We start from the raw sequence: 27,835 nt of genomic DNA, 5'->3' as shown, positions 1-27,835 counted from the left end.
TGTATTATATTGATGTATTACATTGGTGTATTATATTGGTGCATTATATCAGGTATTATATTGGTGTATTATATCAGGTATTCTATTGGTGTATTATTATATATCAGGTATTATATTGGTGTATTATATCAGGTATTATATTGGTGTATTATATCAGGTATTATATTGGTGTATTATTATATATCAGGTATTATATTGGTGTATTATATCAGGTATTATATTGGTGTATTATATTGATGTATTACATTGGTGTATTATATTGGTGCATTATATCAGGTATTATATTGGTGTATTATATTGATGTATTACATTGGTGTATTATATTGGTGCATTATATCAGGTATTATATTGGTGTATTATATCAGGTATTCTATTGGTGTATTATTATATATCAGGTATTATATTGGTGTATTATATCAGGTATTATATTGGTGTATTATATCAGGTATTATATTGGTGTATTATTATATATCAGGTATTATATTGGTGTATTATATCAGGTATTATATTGGTGTATTATATTGATGTATTACATTGGTGTATTATATTGGTGCATTATATCAGGTATTATATTGGTGTATTATATTGATGTATTACATTGGTGTATTATATTGGTGCATTATATCAGGTATTATATTGGTGTATTATATCAGGTATTCTATTGGTGTATTATTATATATCAGGTATTATATTGGTGTATTATATCAGGTATTATATTGGTGTATTATATCAGGTATTCTATTGGTGTATTATTATATATCAGGTATTATATTGGTGTATTATATCAGGTATTATATTGGTGTATTATATTGATGTATTACATTGGTGTATTATATTGGTGCATTATATCAGGTATTATATTGGTGTATTATTATATATCAGGTATTATATTGGTGCACGCTATGGTGCTATTATATCAGGTATTATACAGGTCACAGTTGTGAATCATTAATTATAAATAAAGTTGCTACACACAAACAACAACAACAAAAAAAACCTTCCTCCCTCTCGACGTATCGCGGGACCAGCAGCGCTCACGTGACTCTTCACGATGTCTCGCGATATCAGCTAAGCTCCGCCTTCCTGCCAACTCTCGCGAGACAGATGGATCTCCTGCTTTTGAGCCCCGAGCATCGAATGGCGGCGGCGGTCATGTTGGTGAGTAAGATCGGTAGAGCCGGGAGTGAGGAGGAGGACGAGGAGGTGTGTGAGTGTGTGGAGGGGCGGCTGGGGGGATCTTTGTATCCTCAGGTCATTGTCTTCCCATAGTCTCTGAAGCTTTTCGTCTGGCCGGGCCGGGAATCTGCATTAATAATAATTGTCATATGGACCCAAATGTCTATACATGTGCCGGGACCCCTGTACTGTAATTATATATATATACATGTGCCGGGGCCCCCTGTACTGTAATTATATATATATACATGTGCCGGGGCCCCCTGTACTGTAATTACATGTGCCGGGGCCCCCTGTATTGTAATTACATGTATACATGTGCCGGGGCCCCCTGTACTGTAATTATATATATACATGTGCCGGGGCCCCCTGTACTGTAATTACATGTATACATGTGCCGGGGACCCCTGTATTGTAATTACATGTATACATGTGCCGGGGCCCCCTGTACTGTAATTATATATATATACATGTGCCGGGGACCCCTGTACTGTAATTACATGTATACATGTGCCGGGACCCCTGTACTGTAATTATATATATACATGTGCCGGGACCCCTGTACTGTAATTATATATATACATGTGCCGGGACCCCTGTACTGTAATTATATATATACATGTGCCGGGGCCCCCTGTACTGTAATTACATGTATACATGTGCCGGGGCCCCCTGTATTGTAATTACATGTATACATGTGCCGGGACCCCCTGTACTGTAATTACATGTATACATGTGCCGGGGCCCCCTGTACTGTAATTATATGTATACATGTGCCGGGGACCCCTGTACTGTAATTACATGTATACATGTCCCGGATGTTGTTACATGTATACGTGGGCCCCGCTGTACACCTCTGTTATTACATGTATACGTGGGCCCCCTGTACACCTGTTATTACATGTATACGTGGCCCCGCTGTACACCTCTGTTATTACATGTACACGTGGGCCCCGCTGTACACCTCTGTTATTACATGTATACGTGGCCCCGCTGTACACCTCTGTTATTACATGTACACGTGGCCCCGCTGTACACCTCTGTTATTACATGTACACGTGGGCCCCGCTGTACACCTCTGTTATTACATGTACACGTGGGCCCCGCTGTACACCTCTGTTATTACATGTACACGTGGGCCCCGCTGTACACCTCTGTTATTACATGTACACGTGGGCCCCGCTGTACACCTCTGTTATTACATGTATACGTGGGCCCCGCTGTACACCTCTGTTATTACATGTATACGTGGCCCCGCTGTACACCTCTGTTATTACATGTATACGTGTCCCCCACTGTACACCTCTGTTATTACATGTATACGTGTCCCCCACTGTACACCTCTGTTATTACATGTATACGTGGGCCCCGCTGTACACCTCTGTTATTACATGTATACGTGTCCCCCACTGTACACCTCTGTTATTACATGTATACGTGGCCCCGCTGTACGCCTGTTATTACATGTATACGTGGGCCCCGCTGTACGCCCGTTATTACATGTATACGTGGGCCCCGCTGTACACCTCTGTTATTACATGTATACGTGGGCCCCGCTGTACACCTCTGTTATTACATGTATACGTGGCCCCGCTGTACGCCTGTTATTACATGTATACGTGGGCCCCGCTGTACGCCCGTTATTACATGTATACGTGGGCCCCGCTGTACACCTTTCTTATTTAGTATGTGTACAATGTGGAGGGGGCACATACTTCTCTCCATATAGTGTACATTAATAGACATGTCATCTATTTGTTCCTCTGCTCACCCTGTATATGAGGTATACAGGTTCAGGGCTGATGCTTTACTTGTTCCTCTTTCTTAATAATTGGGTCCCTCATCTGCCCAATCTTATCTATGGTGTGTATTTGTGTGTGAGTGGGGGGGGGGAGATAATACACTGGGTACATACCTATGCAGTGTATTGGGAAGGGGTGGGGGGGCTCAGATGATACACTAGGTACATACCTACAGTGTTGGCCAAAAGTATTGCCCCCCCTGCAGTTCTGTTAGATAATCCTCGTGTTCTTCCAGATAATGATTGCAATCACAAATTATTTGGTATTTTCTTCATTTAATTTGTCTTCAATGGAAAACCACAAAAAGAATTGTCAAAAAGCCAAATTGGATATAATTCCACAGCAAACATAAAAAAGGGGGTGGACAAAAGTATTGGCACTGTTTGAAAAATCATGTGAAGCTTCTGTAATTTGTGTAATTATCAGCACCTGTTACTTACCTGAGGCACCTAACAGGTGGTGGCAATAACTAAATCACACTTGCAGCCAGTTGAAATGGATTAAAGTTGACTCCACCTCTGTCCTGTGTCCTTGTGTGACCACATTGAGCATGGAGAAAAGAAAGACCGAAGAACTGTCTGAGGACTTGAGAAGCAAAATTGTGAGGAAGCCTGAGCAATCTCAAGGCTACAAGTCCATCTCCAAAGCCCTGAATGTTCCTGTGTCTACCGTGCGCAGTGTCAGTAAGAAGTGTAAAGCCCATGGCCCTGTGGCTAACCTCCCTAGATGTGGACGCAAAAGAAACATTGACCAGAGATTTCACCGCAAGATTGTGCGGATGGCGGATAAAGAACCTCGACTAACATCCAAACAAGTCCAAGCTGCCCTGCAGTCCGAGGGTACAACAGTGTCACCCCGTACTATCCAGCGTCAGCGTCTGAATGAGAAGGGACTGTATGGTAGGAGACCCAGGAAGACCCCACTTCTTACCCACAGACATAAGCCAGGCTGGAGTTTGCCAAAACTTACCTGAGAAAGCCAAAACCGTTCTGGAAGAATGTTCTCTGGTCAGAGGAGACAAAAGTAGGAAAAGGCCTCAACATAGAGTTTACAGGAGAACAAAGAGGCCTTCAAAGAGAAGAAGACGCCCCCTACAGTCAGACATGGCGGAGGTCCCTGATGGTTTGGGGTCGCTTTGCTGCCTCTGGCACTGGACTGCTTGACCGTGTGCATGGCATTATGAGGTCTGAAGACGACCAACACATTGTGCAGCATCATGTAGGGCCCAGTGTGAGAAAGCCGGGTCTCCCTCAGAGGTCAGGGCTCTTCCAGCAGGACAAGGACCCAAAACACACTTCAGGTCAGCACTAGAAAATGGTGGTGAGAGAAAGCCCTGGAGACTTGTAAAGTGGCAGCAATGAGTCCAGCCCTGAATCCCATAGAACACCTGTGGGGGAGGGGGAGGAGAGATCTCTTGGTGGCAGTTTGGAGAAGGCCCCCTTCACATCTCAGGGGGGACCGCGAGCAGTTTGCCAAAGAAGAAGGGTCTAAGATTCCAGCAGAGCCTTGTAAGAAACTCATTGCTGGTTAGCGGAAGCGGTTGTGCGCAGTTATTGTGTCTAAAGGTTGTGCGACCAAGTATTAGGCTGAGGGCGCCAATACTTCTGTCCGCACCAGTTCTGGAGTTTTGTGTAAAATGATCAATGATGTGACTTTTTTTTCATTCTCTTTTGTGTTTTTTCATTGCAAGCAAAATAACTGAAGATATTACCAAAGAGTTTGTGCTTGTAATCATTATCTGGGGGGCACCGAAGATTATCTGACAGGACTGCAGGGGGCGATACTTATACTGTATATACCCTGTGTCACTTATATACTATATAAGAGTCTGTGCTGTGTAATCATTATCTGGGGACACTGAGGATTATCTGACAGGACTGCAGGGGGCGATAATTATACTGTATATACCCTGTGTCACTTATATACTATATAAGAGTTTGTGCTGTGTAACCATTATCTGGGGACAGCGAGGATTATCTGACAGGACTGCAGGGGGCGATACTTATACTGTATATACCCTGTGTCACTTATATACTATATAAGAGTCTGTGCTGTGTAATCATTATCTGGGGGACACTGAGGATTATCTGACAGGACTGCAGGGGGCGATACTTATACTGTATATACCCTGTGTCACTTATATACTATATAAGAGTCTGTGCTGTGTAATCATTATCTGGGGGACAGCGAGGATTATCTGACAGGACTGCAGGGGGCGATACTTATACTGTATATACCCTGTGTCACTTATATACTATATAAGAGTTTGTGCTGTGTAATCATTATCTGGGGACAGCGAGGATTATCTGACAGAACTGCAGGGGGGCCAATACTTTTTGCCAACACTATATGCTGTGTATTGGGGGGGGCTCAGTTTATACACTAGGTACATGCTTATGCTGTGTATTGGGGGGGGGGCTCAGTTTATACTCTAGGTACATGCTTATGCTGTGTATTGGGGGGGGGGGCTCAGTTTATACACTAGGTACATGCTTATGCTGTGTATTGGGGGGGGGGGCTCAGTTTATACACTAGGTACATGCTTATGCTGTGTATTGGGGGGGGGGCTCAGTTTATACACTAGGTACATACCTATGCTGTGTATTGGGGGGGGGGGGGGGCTCAGATCTGTACATACCTACCATGTGTACATACTTCTATACTTCTCGTGTACGTTCCATCTCTAACATCTGATTTTTCTCCCGTTCCAGGGCAGTGACTCCATTAAACTGGAGAATGGACAGAGCACCTCGTCTAAGCTTGGGCTTCCCCCTCTCACCCCGGAGCAGCAGGAGGCGTTACAGAAGGTGAGATCCCACCCCAATCTGATAGCCTAGACAAGAAGCCCCCGCACATTGCCCCTTATGCTGACATTTTATGGTTCTTGGGGCCCTGCTTGGCCTGATCTCCTGACTGAATAGTCGCGTGTACTTAAAGGGATTTTCCAGAAGGAACAGGACAGAGTTAGGGTAAGTTCACACAGAGGAATGTGGAGCTGATTTTAAGGTGATTCTGCCTTCAGATCAGCCCCAGATTCGGTGGGAGGCAGAGACTGAAGCAGGACGCGGGGGGAATAAGAGTCCTGCTCCATCCTAATGTTGTGGTGATCATGAGATGGAAGTGGAGACAGTCATGTAACTGTGACTGATAGGTGACATCTCTAGTAAAGGTGGTGGCAGCGGTCTCCCCTCCCCCACACACACTCCTTGTCATTATGAGCTGGGACCAGCCGTTTTGTTCTCATGGTTTTTTCCTCATTCTGTCTGCAAAGAATGTCCAGGCCACGAGCATCTTGTAGGGTCTGCAGGGAGGGGGCTCGGGGTCTACACACGGGGTCTGTGGCTAGCACTAAATGCTATTCAGCACAGTGTACAGAGCCAGGAGCGGAGGGATCCGTGCAGGGACACAGGGCCGCTCACTGCACAGCATACAAAGCCTTCTGGTGATCTTCTATCAATGACTTATCCAAAGGACGGGCCATTCATATGCAGCCTTGTATCCACGCCCCAGCCCCCCGGTATTCTGTGTAGTTAGTGTTGGGGTCTGACTGCTCTTGTATAACACCAGGTGCTAATATTCTGCAGCTTTGGCTTTCACATAATTCAGTGTTTTTGTCGCCCGGTGTAATGTGGCATCGATAGGTGAGCCGCTGTGCCCGTCCTCAGCTCACTGCCACAGGGCCAAGCTATTACCTAAAAGTGCCCACGTAGTACAGGGAGGTCCCTGTAACCCCTCTAAGCCTGCTATACCTGTAATGGAGCCGTGTCTGCCCTAGGCCGGGCCCTTTATCAACAAGACTGCAGTGTGTGAACAGCGTCAATTTTACACAGATTTGGGTTTGATTGGATGGAAACTGGTGTGTAAGGGCGCCTAAATCTGGCCGCCACTCTATAGTGTATGGGATAGGTGTCTGACTGCGGGGGGATCAGGTGCTGGGACCCCGGGGGTATGCGAGTGCCCTAGGTGATTGGAGCCTTGTGTGCATGCTCGGCCACGGCTGGCTGAACGTGCACACTACTTGTAGACCTGCATTCTCCTGATCGCTGGGGTCCGTCCATAATCTCCTGATCCCAGCAGCACAGGACTAGTAGTGGGTCAGAATGGGGAAAAATCAGCCATTTCTGGCCTCTAGCTTTAGTGTGTCATAGACATGGCCGCCATCCTGGTCAAACAATCTGGGGCTTGTAGGCTCAAAATTCTCTGCTGCTTTCTAGAGCTGAAATCCCAGTGCACTGCCTAGAGGGTGATGTGTAAAGTAACATGCATCCACAGCCACCACTAGGGGGAGCTCACTCTGTATGGTTCTGCATCAGCCTGCGCCCCCTATCCCTCTATCCATCTACTAAGTGACTCATTACTGACAAGCTGCAGTCACCACTAGGGGTATTGTGTTCTAGACTCAGTGAGCGCCCCCTGTCCCCATACCATGTTACTGACAGATCACACTACATGTTCACAAGAGGTGGTGGAGGTTTGTGCACCTCTCGTGTGTATTTTGCACTGGTGGTGTCTGCTATTGGTTTGATACTGTGCACGGCGCCAGGCCTCCTGTCACTAGTTTATGGTTCTGTCCTGAAGGTACGTACTCGGTCTTGTACTAGTGCAGACACGGCCATCATGTCAGAAACATGAACAGATCTCATTGTCACTTTAAAAAAAAAAACCAAACAAGCGCCAGAACCTCCTTGGGCTTCTCCCGCTTCTATTTTATAGAGCTCCCCCCACTGCTGGAGGACCGCCGTGAGTGGGACAGGTGACCCTCCTGGCCCCAAGTCCTAGAGAGGTAAGGTGAGGGTGTCCTGTAGTGCAGAGTGGCTCCGGACCGAAGCTCGCACTGCCTGAGGTGAAAACAGACTGCGCCCCCTGGTGTCCCCCTGACGTTATCTGCCGCTGTCAAGACCTTGTGCCGCTCTCCTCCATCTTCACCCTCGTCTCACATTTGTTTTATGGCTTCTTTATAGGCAAAGAAATATGCGATGGAGCAAAGTATCAAGAGCGTCCTAGTAAAACAAACCATCGCCCACCAGCACCAGCAGCTCACCAACCTCCAGGTACGTGGTGCGCCCTCCTCCTGCCGGCCGGCACGGCCTCCTCCGGGCTCGGGGCATCACAATCAGATGGTGTTACCTTTTGTCTTTTATTCCTTCCCCTTCTTTCTGTGGCTTTAAATGTTTTTATCGTGATGTGGATTATTTTGGAGAGTGACGTATCAGTCAGAGAGGTCTCGTACACCCCCCCCCCAGGCCACGGCCACCTATAGACTATGCTATATGGATTAATGTGAAGAGTGACGTATTAGAGAGGTCTCATACCCCCCAACCCCCACCCCAGACCACGGCTACCTATAGACTATTCTATATGGATTATCTTAGAGGGTGACGTATTAGTCAGAGAGGTCTCATACCCCCACCCCAGGTCATGGCCGCCTATAGACTATTCTATATGGATTATTATAGAGGGTGACGTATCAGTCAGAGAGGTCTCGTACGCCCCTCCCCCAGCCTGCTTGGTGAATTTCTCGGCCACCTATAGACTATTCTTTATAGCTTGTTTTCCTCCTATGGCTTTATGCCTCCCCCCGGCCATTTCCTAGTAGCCTGTGACCCCTAGTGGAGGAGAACACAGCAGGACCCCCCGCCCCTCCCCAGCCATTATTTCTACAGGTTCTCTGTTACTTGTGTCTACTTGAATCTAGAGCAGAGAACATTGCACACAGACGCGGCAGCGGACTGAACTCTGTCTTTACTGTCTTTCAGATGGCAGCAGTGACAATGAGCTTTGGAGATCCACTCTCACCTTTACAATCGGTCAATAGAAATATTCACTTCTTCTGGGGCACCTTTCCTGTGTTGTGGGAGGAGGGGGGTGGGGTGTGGATCACTTCGTGTGGAGGGAGGGGGGACATCTAGTCATAAAATGTGTAGAAGTGTGCACCTGGAGGTTGAAGGTAAGGGGTTAACATGTCACGGTGTGACGACACTGCAGACATAGGAGAGAAGAGGCTGCCGGCAGCGGGCGACCGCTCATCATCCTGGAAAGTCTCCATTACACGCCATTAGTGTCCGGCTCTTCAGGGAGCCATCATTCATTTACACTTGTACAGGCCGTATACATCATCCATAGGACAAGGGGGCCACAGTGTCTATACAGGCCGTATACATCATCCATAGGTCCATAGGACAAGGGGGCCACAGTGTCTATACAGGCCGTATACATCATCCATAGGACAAGGGGGCCACAGTGTCTATACAGGCCGTATACATCATCCATAGGACAAGGGGGCCACAGTGTCTATACAGGCCGTATACATCATCCATAGGACAAGGGAGGCTAGTGCTGTGTGTACAGGTTGTATATATCATTCATTGGACAAGGGAGGCTAGTACATAGCCTGCACAGACCACTATATACATCATCCATAGGACAAGGGGGCCGCAGTGTCTATACAGGCCATATACATCAGCCATAGGACAAGGGGGGGCCACAGTGTCTATACAGGCCATTATATATATCCATAGGTCAGGTGGAGGCAGGACGACTGTACACGCTGCTATACATCATCCATAGGATCCTGTGGGGACTTATGGCGGCTAGCTTTATGTAGTATAGATACATAACCTCCCCTCACCCGTCCTATACTCCAGGAGTCGTCAGGCCATGGTGTGTATACCTGTCCCGGTGCTGATCCGTTCTCCGTGTGTACAACGCCCAGGGGATGTGCGTACCACAATCTCATCCCCATGTGTATATATAATCTATACAGCCAGTATTTTGGTGGGCGCAGAGGTGTAACACTCGCCCGGTCCCCACCACTATCTCTATCCTGACCTCCAGTGAGCACATGTGTGGTCAGGCCAGAATACATAGAAATCCATGTACAGACCTGTGTGTGCACCTGAGCCCACCGCCTATGGCTCAATCGATGGGGTCTTATCTACACCACCCTATGAGGGATGGAGGCCCCTGTGCGCTCCATGTGACCGGCCTGGTGTATGCTCACCTACCTCTCCATTTACCTCTGAGACTCATCGGGACCGCAGTCCTGGAATTCCTATATGAGACCCTTTGGGGGTCCCAGCAGTCGAACCTAACCCCCCCCTACTTCCCCCATCCTCAGATATTTGCCCTCCCTGCACCCTGTGGAGGGGTAAATGTTGTTATTGGAGTTTTATGACTCCAGGCTCCCTCCCCCCCCATAAATTCTCATCAATCTACAGGGTTCTGACGCCCCCGGACCCTGTCCTGATCAGCTGATCTGACTGCCCCCTGCTCGTGTAGTAGGGGCAGTACCCCAGTGGTGCCCCCTCTGTACAGTAGCTGGGGCTGCAGCGCTCTGAGATCATTTCTTGAATAATTTGGAGACAGTGGGATCAGCTGATCGGTGCGGGATCCCGGGTGTCTGACCCCCCACCTATCAGATGCTGATGGTCTATCCTGTGCGGTTAGGTCACCAGCATAAATAAAAACATTCCTAGGGGCTGGAAACCCCTTTAATGAGAGTCCCCCTGTATAGTGGCCCCCACGTATCTCTGCATACGGGGGCCTCGAGTTTTGGGGCTTGGTCTTGTCAGTCTCTGGAGATCACGCTGCTGCTGTCGCCGCCACCCTGACGGGCTTCATACTGACTGGACCTGTGACCTACTGGGGGCTCTCTAGGGGGTTTTGCTCAGATCCTCTTCTACATCTTCTATATTTTCTGTGCTGCGCGGCTGTATATAGTGAATGCCGTCCCGCATAGATCTCCGCAGTCCCGTATATATACCCGTATATATATCTCCGCAGTCCCGTATATATATCTCCGCAGTCAGTGATGTGTGTGCTAGACAGCAGCACGGAACATTTAGGCTCCTTGTGCATGTTGCATGTCAGTAAAGGGATGGTTGACGCTGGATATTGTGCAGTGGGTACCTGGGTACTGCGGGGGCATGGAGTGACCTTTCCCCTCATCAGTGGGCGCCTGACGTGTGAGTGCCGCTTCTCCTCATCCTCCCTGTCCTTTCTGTCTTTGTTTAACCTGACTAATTTCTGTATAGAATGGGCTGGTATGAGGATGGCGGCCATTATCTGAGCATACCAGAGCACAACCATGAGCGAGTCCCTGCACACGACCGTGAGCGAGTCCCTGCACACGACCGTGAGCGAGTCCCTGCACACGACCGTGAGCGAGTCCCTGCACACGACCGTGAGCGAGTCCCTGCACACCACCCTCCTGATATAGATGGGAGGGGTCTCTGGATTAGCACGGGGTTTTCCTGCTCCCTTGTTTTGGAGATCTGAACCCCTCTTTGACGCGTGGGGCCGTATATTTACACACACGCTCCTATCACTTAGGTCTTGGTCTCAGAACGTCTCCTGTGGATTTTATGTGCGGGTTGTCCTTGGTGCCAGGGTTTGGGCCTCCTCCGGCCAGACTACCCAGAAAGCCGTCTACATATCTCACCCACACCGCTGGCTCCCCCTGCTGGCCAGTATCTGTATATCAGGACGCCACCACTTCATCATGTCCTAGTAGTCGTATAGATGGGTTTCATGTACTCAGTCGCTCCTGTTGTGTAACATAACTGACCTCTATGATTATTGGGCTCGTCTGTTCCTCCCATTCCATCTGTTCCGTGTGCATGGCGTGTCTGCAGACTGTGTGTGGCCTCGTGTTACCCTGTGAGGCGCTCCGAGCGTCCATGATGTCCTCGCAGTATTTCTGTATATTATACTAACCCTGTATTAGGCTCTTCTTTATCTGCTGCATAGTCTTCCATTATATCCTATTAGTCCGGGGGGAGGGGGAGTCACTCTAGGTAGGTTGTAGTAGCCTTGTGTGGCCAGCGGAGGAGGCTCTTCCTGGTCCTGTCATTGATCACATGTCCCTAACCAGTTTCCTCCTCCTGCAGGTCGGGAAGGGCTCTCTGCGGCCTCTGGCTGCCTATGCTGGGCGGTGGTGAGATAACCGGGGTTCATTGTCCTGTGGATGGGGGAGGTGGTCGGGCTCCAGACACATGACATTTGTGTTTGACGCATCCTTCCACTTTGACGCTGTTTTTCATCGCTGGGTTTTCTCTCCTAGATTGCTGCTCAGAGGCAACGCGCCCTCGCCATAATGTGCCGCGTCTACGTGGGCTCCATCTACTATGAGCTGGGAGAAGACACCATACGGCAGGCCTTTGCACCATTTGGACCAATTAAAAGTATAGACATGTCCTGGGACTCTGTGACCATGAAGCACAAGGTAAAGAAATCCCCTGGGAAGGGGCCCAAAAACGGTGGCTGCAGGGTGAGCGCTCTGCTGGCCGCTATGCCTCCCCTCCCCCGTATGTGTGTATGCTTGTGTGATCGGACCCCTCTGTACCCCCAGATGTTTCTTCCACCCCTTCTTCAGGTGTCTCTGCCCCCCTTCCTTCTTTTTTAGGTGCCTCTACTCCCCCAGTCCTCTTCTTTTTTCAGGTGCTTCTGTGTAGTGTCCCCATCATAGGACAATAGGTCATATAACTAACATGGGGAAAGGCAGTCAGTACTGAGCCTTGGTCTTCTCTTTCCTCCAGGGATTTGCCTTTGTGGAATACGAGGTCCCAGAAGCCGCACAGCTCGCCCTGGAGCAGATGAACTCTGTCATGTTAGGAGGAAGGAACATCAAGGTGAGCGGCCGGCGGAGATCCCTGCACAGTCTCGTCTTATATCTGCCTGTGACTAATCAGATATCCGTATATATTTAGGGTGTAGATCTGAGGTTGGCGTCTGGCGGGGATATTACAGGGGTTGTCCAGCCTGTATATTGATGGCCTAGTATAACTTTGGTGGGGTCTGACTCCCAGTCCCCCCACCGATGAGCTATTCAGAATCAGACAGCTCTGTACACTGTTTAGTGACCGTACAGCTCTGTTATAGCTCAGCACCCATTCACTACATTATACAGAGCCCTCATCTTCCAGCTCTGTACACACTGTAAATATCCACTGATAATAACGCTCGCCTGTCAATACGGCTGACAAGCATTACTATTTTCCGTAACGTTCCCCATGACTGTACCAAATGGAGGATGACCCTTGATCTAGTCATAGTGGTGCTGGCTGTAGCTGTATACACGGTGACGTGCCCTGTAGGTGCTGGCTGTAGCTGTATACACGGTGACGTGTCCTGTAGGTGCTGGCTGTAGCTGTATACACGGTGACGTGCCCTGTAGGTGCTGGCTGTAGCTGTATACACGCTGACGTGCCCTGTAGGTGCTGGCTGTAGCTGTATACACGGTGACGTGTCCTGTAGGTGCTGGCTGTAGCTGTATACACGGTGACGTGCCCTGTAGGTGCTGGCTGTAGCTGTATACATGGTGACGTGTCCTGTAGGTGCTGGCTGTAGCTGTATACACGGTGACGTGTCCTGTAGGTGCTGGCTGTAGCTGTATACACGGTGACGTGCCCTGTAGGTGCTGGCTGTAGCTGTATACACGCTGACGTGCCCTGTAGGTGCTGGCTGTAGCTGTATACACGGTGATGTACTCTGTAGGTGCTGGCTGTAGCTGTATACACGCTGACGTGTCCTGTACGTGCTGGCTGTATCTGTATACACGGTGACGTGCCCTGTAGGTGCTGGCTGTAGCTGTATACACGCTGACGTGTCCTGTAGGTGCTGGCTGTAGCTGTTTACACGGTGACGTGTCCTGTAGGTGCTGGCTGTATCTGTATACACGGTGACGTGTCCTGTAGGTGCTGGCTGTAGCTGTATACACGCTGACGTGTCCTGTAGGTGCTGGCTGTAGCTGTATACACGGTGATGTACTCTGTAGGTGCTGGCTGTAGCTGTATACACGGTGACGTGCCCTGTAGGTGCTGGCTGTAGCTGTATACACGGTGACGTGTCCTGTAGGTGCTGGCTGTAGCTGTATACACGGTGACGTGCCCTGTAGGTGCTGGCTGTAGCTGTATACACGGTGACGTGCCCTGTAGGTGCTGGCTGTAGCTGTATACACGGTGACGTGTCCTGTAGGTGCTGGCTGTAGCTGTATACACGGTGACGTGTCCTGTAGGTGCTGGCTGTAGCTGTATACACGCTGACGTGCCCTGTAGGTGCTGGCTGTAGCTGTATACACGGTGACGTGTCCTGTAGGTGCTGGCTGTAGCTGTATACACGGTGATGTGTCCTGTAGGTGCTGGCTGTAGCTGTATACACGGTGACGTGTCCTGTAGGTGCTGGCTGTAGCTGTATACACGGTGATGTGTCCTGTAGGTGCTGGCTGTAGCTGTATACACGGTGACGTGTCCTGTAGGTGCTGGCTGTAGCTGTATACACGGTGACGTACTCTGTAGGTGCTTGCTGTACCTGTATACACGGTGACGTGCCCTGTAGGTGCTGGCTGTAGCTGTATACACGCTGACGTGCCCTGTAGGTGCTGGCTGTAGCTGTATACACGCTGACGTGTCCTGTAGGTGCTGGCTGTAGCTGTATACACGCTGACGTGTCCTGTAGGTGCTGGCTGTAGCTGTATACACGGTGACGTGTCCTGTAGGTGCTGGCTGTAGCTGTATACACGGTGATGTGTCCTGTAGGTGCTGGCTGTAGCTGTATACATGGTGACGTGTCCGGTAGGTGCTGGCTGTAGCTGTATACACGCTGACGTGCCCTGTAGGTGCTGGCTGTAGCTGTATACACGGTGATGTGTCCTGTAGGTGCTGGCTGTAGCTGTATACACGCTGACGTGTCCTGTAGGTGCTGGCTGTAGCTGTATACACGGTGATGTGTCCTGTAGGTGCTGGCTGTAGCTGTATACACGGTGATGTGTCCTGTAGGTGCTGGCTGTAGCTGTATACACGCTGACGTGCCCTGTAGGTGCTGGCTGTAGCTGTATACACGGTGACGTGCCCTGTAGGTGCTGGCTGTAGCTGTATACACGCTGACGTGTCCTGTAGGTGCTGGCTGTAGCTGTATACACGCTGACGTGTCCTGTAGGTGCTGGCTGTAGCTGTATTCATGCTGACGTGTCCTGTAGGTGCTGGCTGTAGCTGTATACACGCTGACGTGCCCTGTAGGTGCTGGCTGTAGCTGTATACACGGTGATGTGTCCTGTAGGTGCTGGCTGTAGCTGTATACACGGTGATGTGTCCTGTAGGTGCTGGCTGTAGCTGTATACACGGTGACGTGCCCTGTAGGTGCTGGCTGTAGCTGTATTCACGGTGACGTGCCCTGTAGGTGCTGGCTGTAGCTGTATACACGGTGACGTGTCCTGTAGGTGCTGGCTGTAGCTGTATACACGCTGACGTGTCCTGTAGGTGCTGGCTGTAGCTGTATACATGCTGACGTGCCCTGTAGGTGCTGGCTGTAGCTGTATACACGCTGACGTGTCCTGTAGGTGCTGGCTGTAGCTGTATACACGGTGACGTGTCCTGTAGGTGCTGGCTGTAGCTGTATACACGGTGACGTGTCCTGTAGGTGCTGGCTGTAGCTGTATACACGCTGACGTGTCCTGTAGGTGCTGGCTGTAGCTGTATACACGCTGAAGTGTCCTGTAGGTGCTGGCTGTAGCTGTATACACGGTGACGTGTCCTGTAGGTGCTGGCTGTAGCTGTATACACGCTGACGTGCCCTGTAGGTGCTGGCTGTAGCTGTATACACGCTGACGTGCCCTGTAGGTGCTGGCTGTAGCTGTATACACAGTGATGTGTCCTGTAGGTGCTGGCTGTAGCTGTATACATGGTGACGTGTCCGGTAGGTGCTGGCTGTAGCTGTATACACGGTGACGTGCCCTGTAGGTGCTGGCTGTAGCTGTATACACGGTGACGTGTCCTGTAGGTGCTGGCTGTAGCTGTATACACGGTGACGTGCCCTGTAGGTGCTGGCTGTAGCTGTATACACGCTGACGTGTCCTGTAGGTGCTGGCTGTAGCTGTATACATGGTGACGTGTCCTGTAGGTGCTGGCTGTAGCTGTATACACGGTGATGTGTCCTGTAGGTGCTGGCTGTAGCTGTATACACGGTGACGTGTCCTGTAGGTGCTGGCTGTAGCTGTATACACGGTGACGTGTCCTGTAGGTGCTGGCTGTAGCTGTATACACGGTGACGTGTCCTGTAGGTGCTGGCTGTAGCTGTATACACGGTGACGTGTCCTGTAGGTGCTGGCTGTAGCTGTATACACGGTGACGTCTCCCTTCTCTCCCCCTTCAGGTGGGCAGACCCAGTAACATCGGGCAGGCACAGCCCATCATCGACCAGCTGGCAGAGGAGGCGCGTTCCTTTAACAGGATCTACGTGGCTTCTGTCCACCAGGACTTATCAGACGACGACATCAAGAGCGTGTTCGAGGCCTTTGGAAAGATCAAATCATGTATGTTGGCCCGCGACCCCACGACAGGAAAACACAAAGGTTACGGCTTCATAGGTGAGACCATGGAGATGGCGGTAGAGCTGTATAAGGCAGGGAGATGGCGGTAGAGCTGTATAAGGCATGGAGATGGCGGTAGAGCTGTATAAGGCAGGGAGATGGCGGTACAACTGTATAAGGCATGGAGATGGCGGTAGAGCTGTATAAGGCATGGAGATGGCGGTAGAGCTGTATAAGGCATGGAGATGGCGGTAGAACTGTATAAGGCAGGGAGATGGCGGTAGAGCTGTATAAGGCAGGGAGATGGCGGTAGAGCTGTATAAGGCATGGAGATGGCGGTAGAGCTGTATAAGGCAGGGAGATGGCGGTAGAGCTGTATAAGGCATGGAGATGGCGGTAGAGCTGTATAAGGCAGGGAAATGGCGGTAGAGCTGTATAAGGCATGGAGATGGCGGTAGAGCTGTATAAGGCAGGGAGATGGCGGTACAACTGTATAAGGCATGGAGATGGCGGTAGAGCTGTATAAGGCATGGAGATGGCGGTAGAGCTGTATAAGGCATGGAGATGGCGGTAGAACTGTATAAGGCAGGGAGATGGCGGTAGAGCTGTATAAGGCAGGGGGATGGCGGTAGAGCTGTATAAGGCAGGGGGATGGCGGTAGAGCTGTATAAGGCAGGGGGATGGCGGCAGAACTGTATAAGGCAGGGGGATGGCGGTAGAGCTGTTTAAGGCAGGGAGATGGCGGTAGAACTGTATAAGGCAGGGAGATGGCGGTAGAGCTGTATAAGGCATGGAGATGGCGGTAGAGCTGTATAAGGCAGGGAAATGGCGGTAGAGCTGTATAAGGCATGGAGATGGCGGTAGAGCTGTATAAGGCAGGGAGATGGCGGTTCAACTGTATAAGGCATGGAGATGGCGGTAGAGCTGTATAAGGCATGGAGATGGCGGTAGAGCTGTTTAAGGCAGGGAGATGGCGGTAGAGCTGTATAAGGCATGGAGATGGCGGTAGAGCTGTATAAGGCAGGGAGATGGCGGTAGAACTGTATAAGGCAGGGAGATGGCGGTAGAACTGTATAAGGCAGGGGGATGGCGGTAGAGCTGTATAAGGCAGGGAGATGGCGGTAGAGCTGTATAAGGCAGGGGGATGGCGGTAGAGCTGTATAAGGCAGGGGGGTGGCGGTAGAGCTGTATAAGGCAGGGGGATGGCGGTAGAGCTGTATAAGGCATGGAGATGGCGGTAGAGCTGTATAAGGCAGGGAGATGGCGGTAGAGCTGAAATTTCCCCAAGGTGGGACTATTAAAGGATTATCTTATCTTATCTAAGGCAGGGAGATGGCGGTAGAGCTGTATAAGGCATGGAGATGGCGGTAGAGCTGTATAAGGCAGGGAGATGGCGGTAGAGCTGTATAAGGCATGGAGATGGCGGTAGAGCTGTATAAGGCAGGGGGATGGCGGTAGAGCTGTATAAGGCAGGGGGATGGCGGTAGAGCTGTATAAGGCAGGGGGATGGCGGTAGAGCTGTATAAGGCAGGGGGATGGCGGTAGAGCTGTATAAGGCAGGGGGATGGCGGTAGAGCTGTATAAGGCAGGGGGATGGCGGTAGAGCTGTATAAGGCAGGGGGATGGCGGTAGAGCTGTATAAGGCATGGAGATGGCGGTAGAACTGTATAAGGCAGGGAGATGGCGGTAGAGCTGTATAAGGCAGGGGGATGGCGGTAGAGCTGTATAAGGCAGGGGGATGGCGGTAGAGCTGTATAAGGCAGGGGGATGGCGGCAGAACTGTATAAGGCAGGGGGATGGCGGTAGAGCTGTTTAAGGCAGGGAGATGGCGGTAGAACTGTATAAGGCAGGGAGATGGCGGTAGAGCTGTATAAGGCATGGAGATGGCGGTAGAGCTGTATAAGGCAGGGAAATGGCGGTAGAGCTGTATAAGGCATGGAGATGGCGGTAGAGCTGTATAAGGCAGGGAGATGGCGGTTCAACTGTATAAGGCATGGAGATGGCGGTAGAGCTGTATAAGGCATGGAGATGGCGGTAGAGCTGTTTAAGGCAGGGAGATGGCGGTAGAGCTGTATAAGGCATGGAGATGGCGGTAGAGCTGTATAAGGCAGGGAGATGGCGGTAGAACTGTATAAGGCAGGGAGATGGCGGTAGAACTGTATAAGGCAGGGGGATGGCGGTAGAGCTGTATAAGGCAGGGAGATGGCGGTAGAGCTGTATAAGGCAGGGGGATGGCGGTAGAGCTGTATAAGGCAGGGGGGTGGCGGTAGAGCTGTATAAGGCAGGGGGATGGCGGTAGAGCTGTATAAGGCATGGAGATGGCGGTAGAGCTGTATAAGGCAGGGAGATGGCGGTAGAGCTGAAATTTCCCCAAGGTGGGACTATTAAAGGATTATCTTATCTTATCTAAGGCAGGGAGATGGCGGTAGAGCTGTATAAGGCATGGAGATGGCGGTAGAGCTGTATAAGGCAGGGAGATGGCGGTAGAGCTGTATAAGGCATGGAGATGGCGGTAGAGCTGTATAAGGCAGGGGGATGGCGGTAGAGCTGTATAAGGCAGGGGGATGGCGGTAGAGCTGTATAAGGCAGGGGGATGGCGGTAGAGCTGTATAAGGCAGGGGGATGGCGGTAGAGCTGTATAAGGCAGGGGGATGGCGGTAGAGCTGTATAAGGCAGGGGGATGGCGGTAGAGCTGTATAAGGCAGGGGGATGGCGGTAGAGCTGTATAAGGCAGGGGGATGGCGGTAGAGCTGTATAAGGCAGGGGGGTGGCGGTAGAGCTGTATAAGGCAGGGGGATGGCGGTAGAGCTGTATAAGGCAGGGGGATGGCGGTAGAGCTGTATAAGGCAGGGGGATGGCGGTAGAGCTGTATAAGGCAGGGGGATGGCGGTAGAGCTGTATAAGGCAGGGGGGTGGCGGTAGAGCTGTATAAGGCAGGGGGTTGGCGGTAGAGCTGTATAAGGCAGGGGGGTGGCGGTAGAGCTGTATAAGGCAGGGGGGTGGCGGTAGAGCTGTATAAGGCAGGGGGATGGCGGTAGAGCTGTATAAGGCAGGGGGGTGGCGGTAGAGCTGTATAAGGCAGGGGGATGGCGGTAGAGCTGTATAAGGCATGGAGTTGGCGGTAGAGCTGTATAAGGCATGGAGTTGGCGGTAGAGCTGTATAAGGCAGGGGGATGGCGGTAGAGCTGTATAAGGCAGGGGGATGGCGGTAGAGCTGTATAAGGCATGGAGATGGCGGTAGAGCTGTATAAGGCAGGGGGATGGCGGTAGAGCTGTATAAGGCAGGGGGATGGCGGTAGAGCTGTATAAGGCAGGGGGGTGGCGGTAGAGCTGTATAAGGCAGGGGGGTGGCGGTAGAGCTGTATAAGGCAGGGGGATGGCGGTAGAGCTGTATAAGGCAGGGGGATGGCGGTAGAGCTGTATAAGGCAGGGGGATGGCGGTAGAGCTGTATAAGGCAGGGGGATGGCGGTAGAGCTGCGACAGCCCTGCCTGCCAGTGTCCAGAGATAACTCTCAGCCTGCGCTGTGAAGAAGCAGACAGCGGGGATCCCTGGCTGCATCCCGCGATCGACCCATACGTCCATTGCGATCCACCGGTAGATCATGATTGACGTATTGGGCACCCCTGCAGTAGAGGGATCGGGGCTCCCCATGTATTATATAGTATATACAGTAGAGGGATCGGGGCTCCCCCATGTAGTATATACAGTAGAGGGATCGGGGCTCCCCCATATAGTATATACAGTAGAGGGATCGGGGCTCCCCCATATAGTATATACAGTAGAGGGATCGGGGCTCCCCATGTATTATATAGTATATACAGTAGAGGGATCGGGGCTCCCCCATATGGTATATACAGTAGAGGGATCGGGGCTCCCCCATATAGTATATACAGTAGAGGGATCGGGGCTCCCCCATGTAGTATATACAGTAGAGGGATCGGGGCTCCCCATGTATTATATAGTATATACAGTAGAGGGATCGGGGCTCCCCCATGTAGTATATACAGTAGAGGGATCGGGGCTCCCCATGTATTATATAGTATATACAGTAGAGGGATCGGGGCTCCCCATGTATTATATAGTATATACAGTAGAGGGATCGGGGCTCCCCATGTATTATATAGTATATACAGTAGAGGGATCGGGGCTCCCCATGTATTATATAGTATATACAGTAGAGGGATCGGGGCTCCCCATGTATTATATAGTATATACAGTAGAGGGATCTGGGCTCCCCCATGTAGTATATATGTATTCCCATGTAGGGAATACAGAGACTTAAACCGGGATTTTGTTGAATGGTGCCAGCAGAACCAGCTCAGGATTAATGCTGGGAAGACCAAGGAGATGGTGGTGGACTTTAGTAAACGGAGAGGTGCTCCGACCCCGGTGGAGATCCAAGGAACATGTATTGAGATAGTCAGGACCTATAAGTACCTGGGCGTGCTCCTCAATAACAAACTAGACTGGGCTGATCACCTGGAGGCGCTGCACAGAAAGGGCCACAGCAGACTCTACCTGCTCAGGAGGCTGAGGGCCTTCGGAGTCCAGGGGACACTTCTTAGGGCCTTCTTCAACTCTGTGGTTGCCTCAGCCATCTTTTTCGGTGTGGCCTGCTGGGGGAGCAGTATATCAACCAGGGACAGAAATAGACTTGACAGGCTGATCAGGAGGGCCAGCTCTGTCCTGGGGAGCCCCTTGGACCCAGTACAGGTGGTGGGTGACAGAAGGATACTGTCTGTGGTGACCTCCATGCGGGAGAACAAATCCCACCCCATGTATGGGACCCTGATGGGACTTGGCAGCACTGTAAGCGACCGTCTGCTTCACCCCAAGTGTGAGAAGGAGCTATCGCAGGTCCTTCCTTCCAACCGCGACCAGGCTGTATAATCTACATCAGACCAAACGAAGATCACTCCGCACAGAGAACTAATGATTATGAGGATGACCATGAGGTCTTCCTCTTTCTCTTCCGTTTTTCCTTAGCTGCCATGGACTCCTAGTATATCTTCTCTTCTCAGCTTATCTGTGTCTACGTCTGTAACATATTACTCTGTATTATCCTGTATCTGTATTACTATGCTGCTGTAACACGCTGAAATTTCCCCAAGGTGGGACTATTAAAGGATTATCTTATCTTATCTTATACAGTAGAGGGATCGGGGCTCCCCCATGTAGTATATACAGTAGAGGGATCGGGGCTCCCCATGTATTATATAGTATATACAGTAGAGGGATCGGGGCTCCCCATGTATTATATAGTATATACAGTAGAGGGATCGGGGCTCCCCCATATGGTATATACAGTAGAGGGATCAGGGCTCCCCATGTATTATATAGTATATACAGTAGAGGGATCAGGGCTCCCCATGTATTATATAGTATATACAGTAGAGGGATCGGGGCTCCCCCATGTAGTATATACAGTAGAGGGATCGGGGCTCCCCATGTATTATATAGTATATACAGTAGAGGGATCGGGGCTCCCCCATATGGTATATACAGTAGAGGGATCGGGGCTCCCCCATATAGTATATACAGTAGAGGGATCGGGGCTCCCCCATATAGTATATACAGTAGAGGGATCGGGGCTCCCCCATATAGTATATACAGTAGAGGGATCGGGGCTCCCCCATATAGTATATACAGTAGAGGGATCGGGGCTCCCCCATGTAGTATATACAGTAGAGGGATCGGGGCTCCCCCATGTATTATATAGTATATACAGTAGAGGGATCGGGGCTCCCCCATATGGTATATACAGTAGAGGGATCGGGGCTCCCCCATGTAGTATATACAGTAGAGGGATCGGGGCTCCCCCATGTAGTATATACAGTAGAGGGATCGGGGCTCCCCCATGTAGTATATACAGTAGAGGGATCGGGGCTCCCCCATGTAGTATATACAGTAGAGGGATCGGAGCTCCCCATGTATTATATAGTATATACAGTAGAGGGATCGGGGCTCCCCATGTAGTATATACAGTAGAGGGATCGGGGCTCCCCATGTAGTATATACAGTAGAGGGATCGGGGCTCCCCCATGTAGTATATACAGTAGAGGGATCGGGGCTCCCCCATGTAGTATATACAGTAGAGGGATCGGGGCTCCCCCATGTAGTATATACAGTAGAGGGATCGGGGCTCCCCCATGTAGTATATACAGTAGAGGGATCGGGGCTCCCCCATGTAGTATATACAGTAGAGGGATCGGGGCTCCCCCATGTAGTATATACAGTAGAGGGATCGGGGCTCCCCCATGTAGTATATACAGTAGAGGGATCGGGGCTCCCCCATGTAGTATATACAGTAGAGGGATCGGGGCTCCCCCATGTAGTATATACAGTAGAGGGATCGGGGCTCCCCCATGTAGTATATAGTATATACAGTAGAGGGATCGGGGCTCCCCCATGTAGTATATACAGTAGAGGGATCGGGGCTCCCCCATGTAGTATATAGTATATACAGTAGAGGGATCGGGGCTCCCCCATGTAGTATATACAGTAGAGGGATCGGGGCTCCCCCATGTAGTATATACAGTAGAGGGATCGGGGCTCCCCCATGTAGTATATACAGTAGAGGGATCGGGGCTCCCCCATGTAGTATATACAGTAGAGGGATCGGGGCTCCCCCATGTAGTATATACAGTAGAGGGATCGGGGCTCCCCCATGTAGTATATACAGTAGAGGGATCGGGGCTCCCCCATGTAGTATATACAGTAGAGGGATCGGGGCTCCCCCATGTAGTATATACAGTAGAGGGATCGGGGCTCCCCCATGTAGTATATACAGTAGAGGGATCGGGGCTCCCCCATGTAGTATATACAGTAGAGGGATCGGGGCTCCCCCATGTAGTATATACAGTAGAGGGATCGGGGCTCCCCCATGTAGTATATACAGTAGAGGGATCGGGGCTCCCCCATGTAGTATATACAGTAGAGGGATCGGGGCTCCCCCATGTAGTATATACAGTAGAGGGATCGGGGCTCCCCCATGTAGTATATACAGTAGAGGGATCGGGGCTCCCCCATGTAGTATATACAGTAGAGGGATCGGGGCTCCCCCATACTTGGCACTAACACTTCTCTTCCCCCTCCCCCCGCAGAGTATGAGAAGGCGCAGTCCTCCCAGGACGCCGTTTCCTCCATGAACTTGTTTGACTTAGGTGGTCAGTATCTGCGAGTAGGAAAAGCCGTAACGCCGCCCATGCCCCTGCTGACACCGGCCACCCCGGGAGGTCTGCCGCCTGCTGCTGCCGTTGCGGCTGCTGCTGCCACCGCCAAGATCACAGCCCAGGTAAGAAGGTTTGGCGTTGCTGTATATACCGCCTGTAGTAGTGACCGCCCTGTGACTCCGCCCTCACATTAACCCCTTGTCTTACTCCCTTTTTCCTGTAGGAAGCCGTAGCCGGAGCGGCGGTTCTTGGCACACTGACCAGTCCTGGTCTTGTCACACCAGCGCTAACCCTGGCACAGCCACTGGGGGCACTGCCACAGGCTGTCATGGCAGCACAAGCCCCAGGTGTTATTACAGGTAGGTCACATGGTACTGATACACACCAGACAGGAGGGCAGACGTTTAACCCCTTCCTGGCACAGCTACATCTTGATGTGGGGAGGGGGCACCTACAGTGGGAGCCGCACTGCTCTACCGCAGCCTTCTGCCGCTGACTGAACTACTTGCACGCCGGAGTCATTTGCAGCCATAAAACCTTCACCATTAAGATGGGGGGGGGGGGGCTCACAAGTCGTTGCTTACCACACCCTAGGGGGGCACGAAAAGTAACACCCCCATGATGGCGCCCATAAAAGCTGCACCTCATCCCGACCCCTCCATAGACTGGGATAGGAGAATGTTCTAGAGGTTTTCTGGGTTTTGAGTAGTGAAGGATCTGACACCCAGAACCGCCACAGATCAGCTAAGGTGTCAGTGACCAGGATGTGAGGCTACTACAGTAACACTTCTGGCCACTAGAAATGTCTGTTCCTTAGGTAACCCCTCTGGGCACTGATCAGAATTCAGATGACTGTGGGTTTAACCCTTCACTTACTGGTCTCCGTGTCCTTTGCTGTAGGTGTGACCCCAGTGCGGCCTACTCTCCCAGTAGCCATCCCACAGGTGGGGCTAGTGAACCCCATACTCTCCAGCCCCCCAGCTCTGGCACAGATGGAAGTGAAGAAGGAGAAGGAAGAAGAGGAGCTGGCGCCAGAGTCCGAGCGGCCGGAGATGCTGAGCGAGCAGGAGCACATGAGCATCTCCGGGAGCAGCGCCCGCCACATGGTCATGCAGAAGCTCATGCGCAAGCAGGAGGTGGGTGTCTGTGTCCAGGGGCGGGCTCTGTGGGTCTGGTTTTGTCTCGGGGGCAGGTGGGTGGGGGTCTATGTGGGTGTGGCTGTGTCTTGGGGGTGGGGTGGTCTCTGTGGGGTTGTCTGTCTCAGGGGTGGCATGGTCTCTGTGAGTCTGACTGTGGCCTCAGGTGGGGGGGTGGTCTCTGCGGGTCCGACTGTGTCTCGGGTGGGGGTCTCTGTGGGTCTGACTGTGTTTTGGGGGCAGTTGGGTGGGAGTCTCTTTGGGTTTGGCTATGTCTTGGGAGGGTGGATCATGGTCTCTGGGTCCGACTGTGTCTCGGGGGTGGGGTGGTCTCTGTGGGTCCGACTGTGTCTCGGGGGTGGGGTGGTCTCTGTGGGTCCGACTGTGTCTCGGGGGTGGGGTGGTCTCTGTGGGTCCGACTGTGTCTCGGGGGTGGGGTGGTCTCTGTGGGTCCGACTGTGTCTCGGGGGTGGGGTGGTCTCTGTGGGTCCGACTGTGTCTCGGGGGTGGGGTGGTCTCTGTGGGTCCGACTGTGTCTCGGGGGTGGGGTGGTCTCTGTGGGTCCGACTGTGTCTCGGGGGTGGGGTGGTCTCTGTGGGTCCGACTGTGTCTCGGGGGTGGGGTGGTCTCTGTGGGTCCGACTGTGTCTCGGGGGTGGGGTGGTCTCTGTGGGTCCGACTGTGTCTCGGGGGTGGGGTGGTCTCTGTGGGTCCGACTGTGTCTCGTGAGTGGGTGGGAGGGTCTCTGTGGATCTGGCTGTCTCGGGGATAGGTTGGTGCAGGTCTCTGTGGGTCTTGCGGGTGGGTGGGGGTCTCTGTGGTTCTGACTCGGGGGCGGGGTGATCTCTGTGTATCGGGGTCTCTGACTCTCCTCTTTCCCGCCAGTCCACGGTCATGGTTCTGCGTAATATGGTGGACCCCCGGGACATTGATGACGACCTGGAGGGGGAGGTGACAGAAGAATGCGGCAAGTTTGGCGCGGTGAACCGGGTGATCATCTACCAGGAGAAGCAGGGCGAGGAGGAGGACGCCGAAATCATCGTCAAAATATTTGTGGAATTCTCCATGGCCAGCGAAACGCACAAAGCCATCCAGGCGCTGAACGGCCGCTGGTTCGCCGGGCGCAAAGTGGTGGCGGAAGTGTACGACCAGGAAAGGTTCGATAACAGCGATCTATCAGCGTGAGCCCCCCCGGACTGTCGCCCCCTCCCGCACTTGTCCTTGTACTGTTTATTTTTTATTCTTCGTTGTGGATGTGTCCTGGTTCTGCACAGTAGGATTCTGGGTAATAAAACATCGGCTGCTTTTTTTTTTTTCTTTCTGTCCGTTTCACTGATGTTTCGTTCTCTTGTGGATGTCGTGTGGGGGAGGGGTTGCCTATACTTACAATGGCCGCCATCTTAACATGTCACAGGACCGAGGGCTAAAACTTAGAATCTGTATACGGAGCACCTGTCACTACCTGAAGAGGGGGAGGTGCAGTTATTATATAGCCCCTTCCCCTATAGATGAGATACTCTGCAGCTGTCGCTGTATGACATATGGAGGAGAGAGCGCCCCTCCCCCAATCAATATTTCATGTACTTTCTCTGACTCCACCATTATAATTGCTTCTGCACTAGTCACGGACTTGCTGGCCACTAAGGGGTTAAACAGTATTTAAAAAGAGACTGTCTGGTGGTGGTATCTCAGACCAGTCCATCTATTCCGGGGGGTGCTGGTGGTATCTCAGAGGGGAGGGGGGACCAAAACAGCAAATCTCAGACCAGTTCATCTATTCCTGGGGGGTAGTGTCTCAGACCAGCCCATTCAATACCTGGGGGAGAATCTCAGGACAGACCATCTATTTTCAGGAGGAGCAGCAAACCTCAGACCGATCCATCCAATGCCAGGTAGCGGCATCTCAGGACAGGTCCATCCAATACCAGGGGGGCAGCAAATCTCAAACCAGTCCATCTGTTACCAGGGGGAGCATCTCAGCCCAATCCATCCAAAACTAAGAGAGCATCCAAGGACCGGTCCATGCAATAACGGGGGAGCATCCCAGGACCGGTCCATGCAATAACGGGGGAGAATCCCAGGACCGGTCCATGCAATAACGGGGGAGCATCCCAGGACCGGTCCATGCAATAACGGGGGAGCATCCCAGGACCGGTCCATGCAATAACGGGGGAGCATCCCAGGACCGGTCCATGCAATAACGGGGGAGCATCCCAGGACCGGTCCATGCAATAACGGGGGAGCATCCCAGGACCGGTCCATGCAATAACGGGGGAGCATCCCAGGACCGGTCCATGCAATAACGGGGGAGCATCCCAGGACCGGTCCATGCAATAACGGGGGAGCATCCCAGGACCGGTCCATGCAATAACAGGGGAGCATCCCAGGACCGGTCCATGCAATAACAGGGGAGCATCTCAGACCAATCCATACAAAACCAGGGGACAGTTTCTCAGACTGGTCCATTCAAAACTAGGGATGCCATGACTCTGACCAGTCCATCTCTTACCAGGGGGGAGCATCTGGCAGAGAAGCATTTCAAACTTGTCTACCCAAGAGTGGGGTTCAGACGGGAGGGGGAGGGGTGCACGTCAGACTGGTCCATTCCAGAATGGGTGGACTGTGAAATCTAAGACTGTTCCATCCAGATGTTCAGAGAGCACCTGACCGACCACAGACACAAAGTGCATGGAGAGGAATGTAACAGACATGACAGGCGGAGCCTTGTGTGATTATTTCAGCTTATTACTGTGACTCTCTGCTGTCACCTCTCCATGTTAAACCAGTGACAACTTGTGCTGGACGTCCCCTTTAAGAAGGGGAGGGGCATGTCACGGCTGTCTGCGTCTGCCGCCTGAGGCTTGCCGGGACATGTAGTCTACAGAGCAGGCAGACAACACAGGGGCGGACAGACAAAACCTCCTCCCTTCCCGTCCTGCACTGGGAGCAGCCGCGGGGGTTTCTGGGAAATTTACTACTAAACTGGGACGATGACGCCGCCGTGACGTAACTTCCATTTGTGTACGGAAGTGAGCGGTTAGGCATGCCGGGAGATGTAGTCCTGCGCTGGGCAAGTCAGGTCTGATAGTGAGGACGTCTGACTACAGCATCCGGCGTCCCTTGCGCTCCCGTACTGAGGCATGCTGGGAGGTATAGTCCTGAGCGTGCGCACTGACCGCCGGCGGCCGAGAGTAAAGACTACAACTCCCGGCGTGCATTGAGCTCATCTCCTGGGGCATGACGGG

The 27,835-nt window shown here is 51.7% G+C and overlaps 1 protein-coding gene across 2 annotated transcripts; it reads left to right on the top strand.

Moving 5' to 3' along the window:
* Nucleotides 1-1,063: 1,063 nt before the first annotated feature.
* Nucleotides 1,064-25,904, top strand: PUF60 (poly(U) binding splicing factor 60). 2 transcript variants are annotated; one of them, XM_075269953.1, is made up of 11 exons: nt 1,064-1,158; nt 5,690-5,785; nt 7,940-8,029; nt 8,735-8,785; nt 12,040-12,201; nt 12,515-12,607; nt 16,125-16,338; nt 23,387-23,577; nt 23,679-23,814; nt 24,356-24,591; nt 25,476-25,904. In XM_075269953.1, the coding sequence occupies exons 1-11, from the start codon at nt 1,105-1,107 to the stop codon at nt 25,773-25,775; spliced, it is 1,623 nt and encodes a 540-aa protein (XP_075126054.1). In that variant the 5' UTR covers nt 1,064-1,104; the 3' UTR covers nt 25,776-25,904. The 2 variants fall into 2 exon arrangements, with proteins under 2 accessions (XP_075126054.1, XP_075126055.1); XM_075269954.1 differs by lacking the exon at nt 8,735-8,785.
* Nucleotides 25,905-27,835: the final 1,931 nt, after the last annotated feature.

This window comes from Leptodactylus fuscus, chromosome 4 (genome assembly GCF_031893055.1).
Source record: "Leptodactylus fuscus isolate aLepFus1 chromosome 4, aLepFus1.hap2, whole genome shotgun sequence".
NCBI lineage: Eukaryota > Metazoa > Chordata > Amphibia > Anura > Leptodactylidae > Leptodactylus > Leptodactylus fuscus.
Note: the sequence above shows the minus strand (reverse complement) of the source record. Positions and strands in the feature narration are given on the sequence as shown.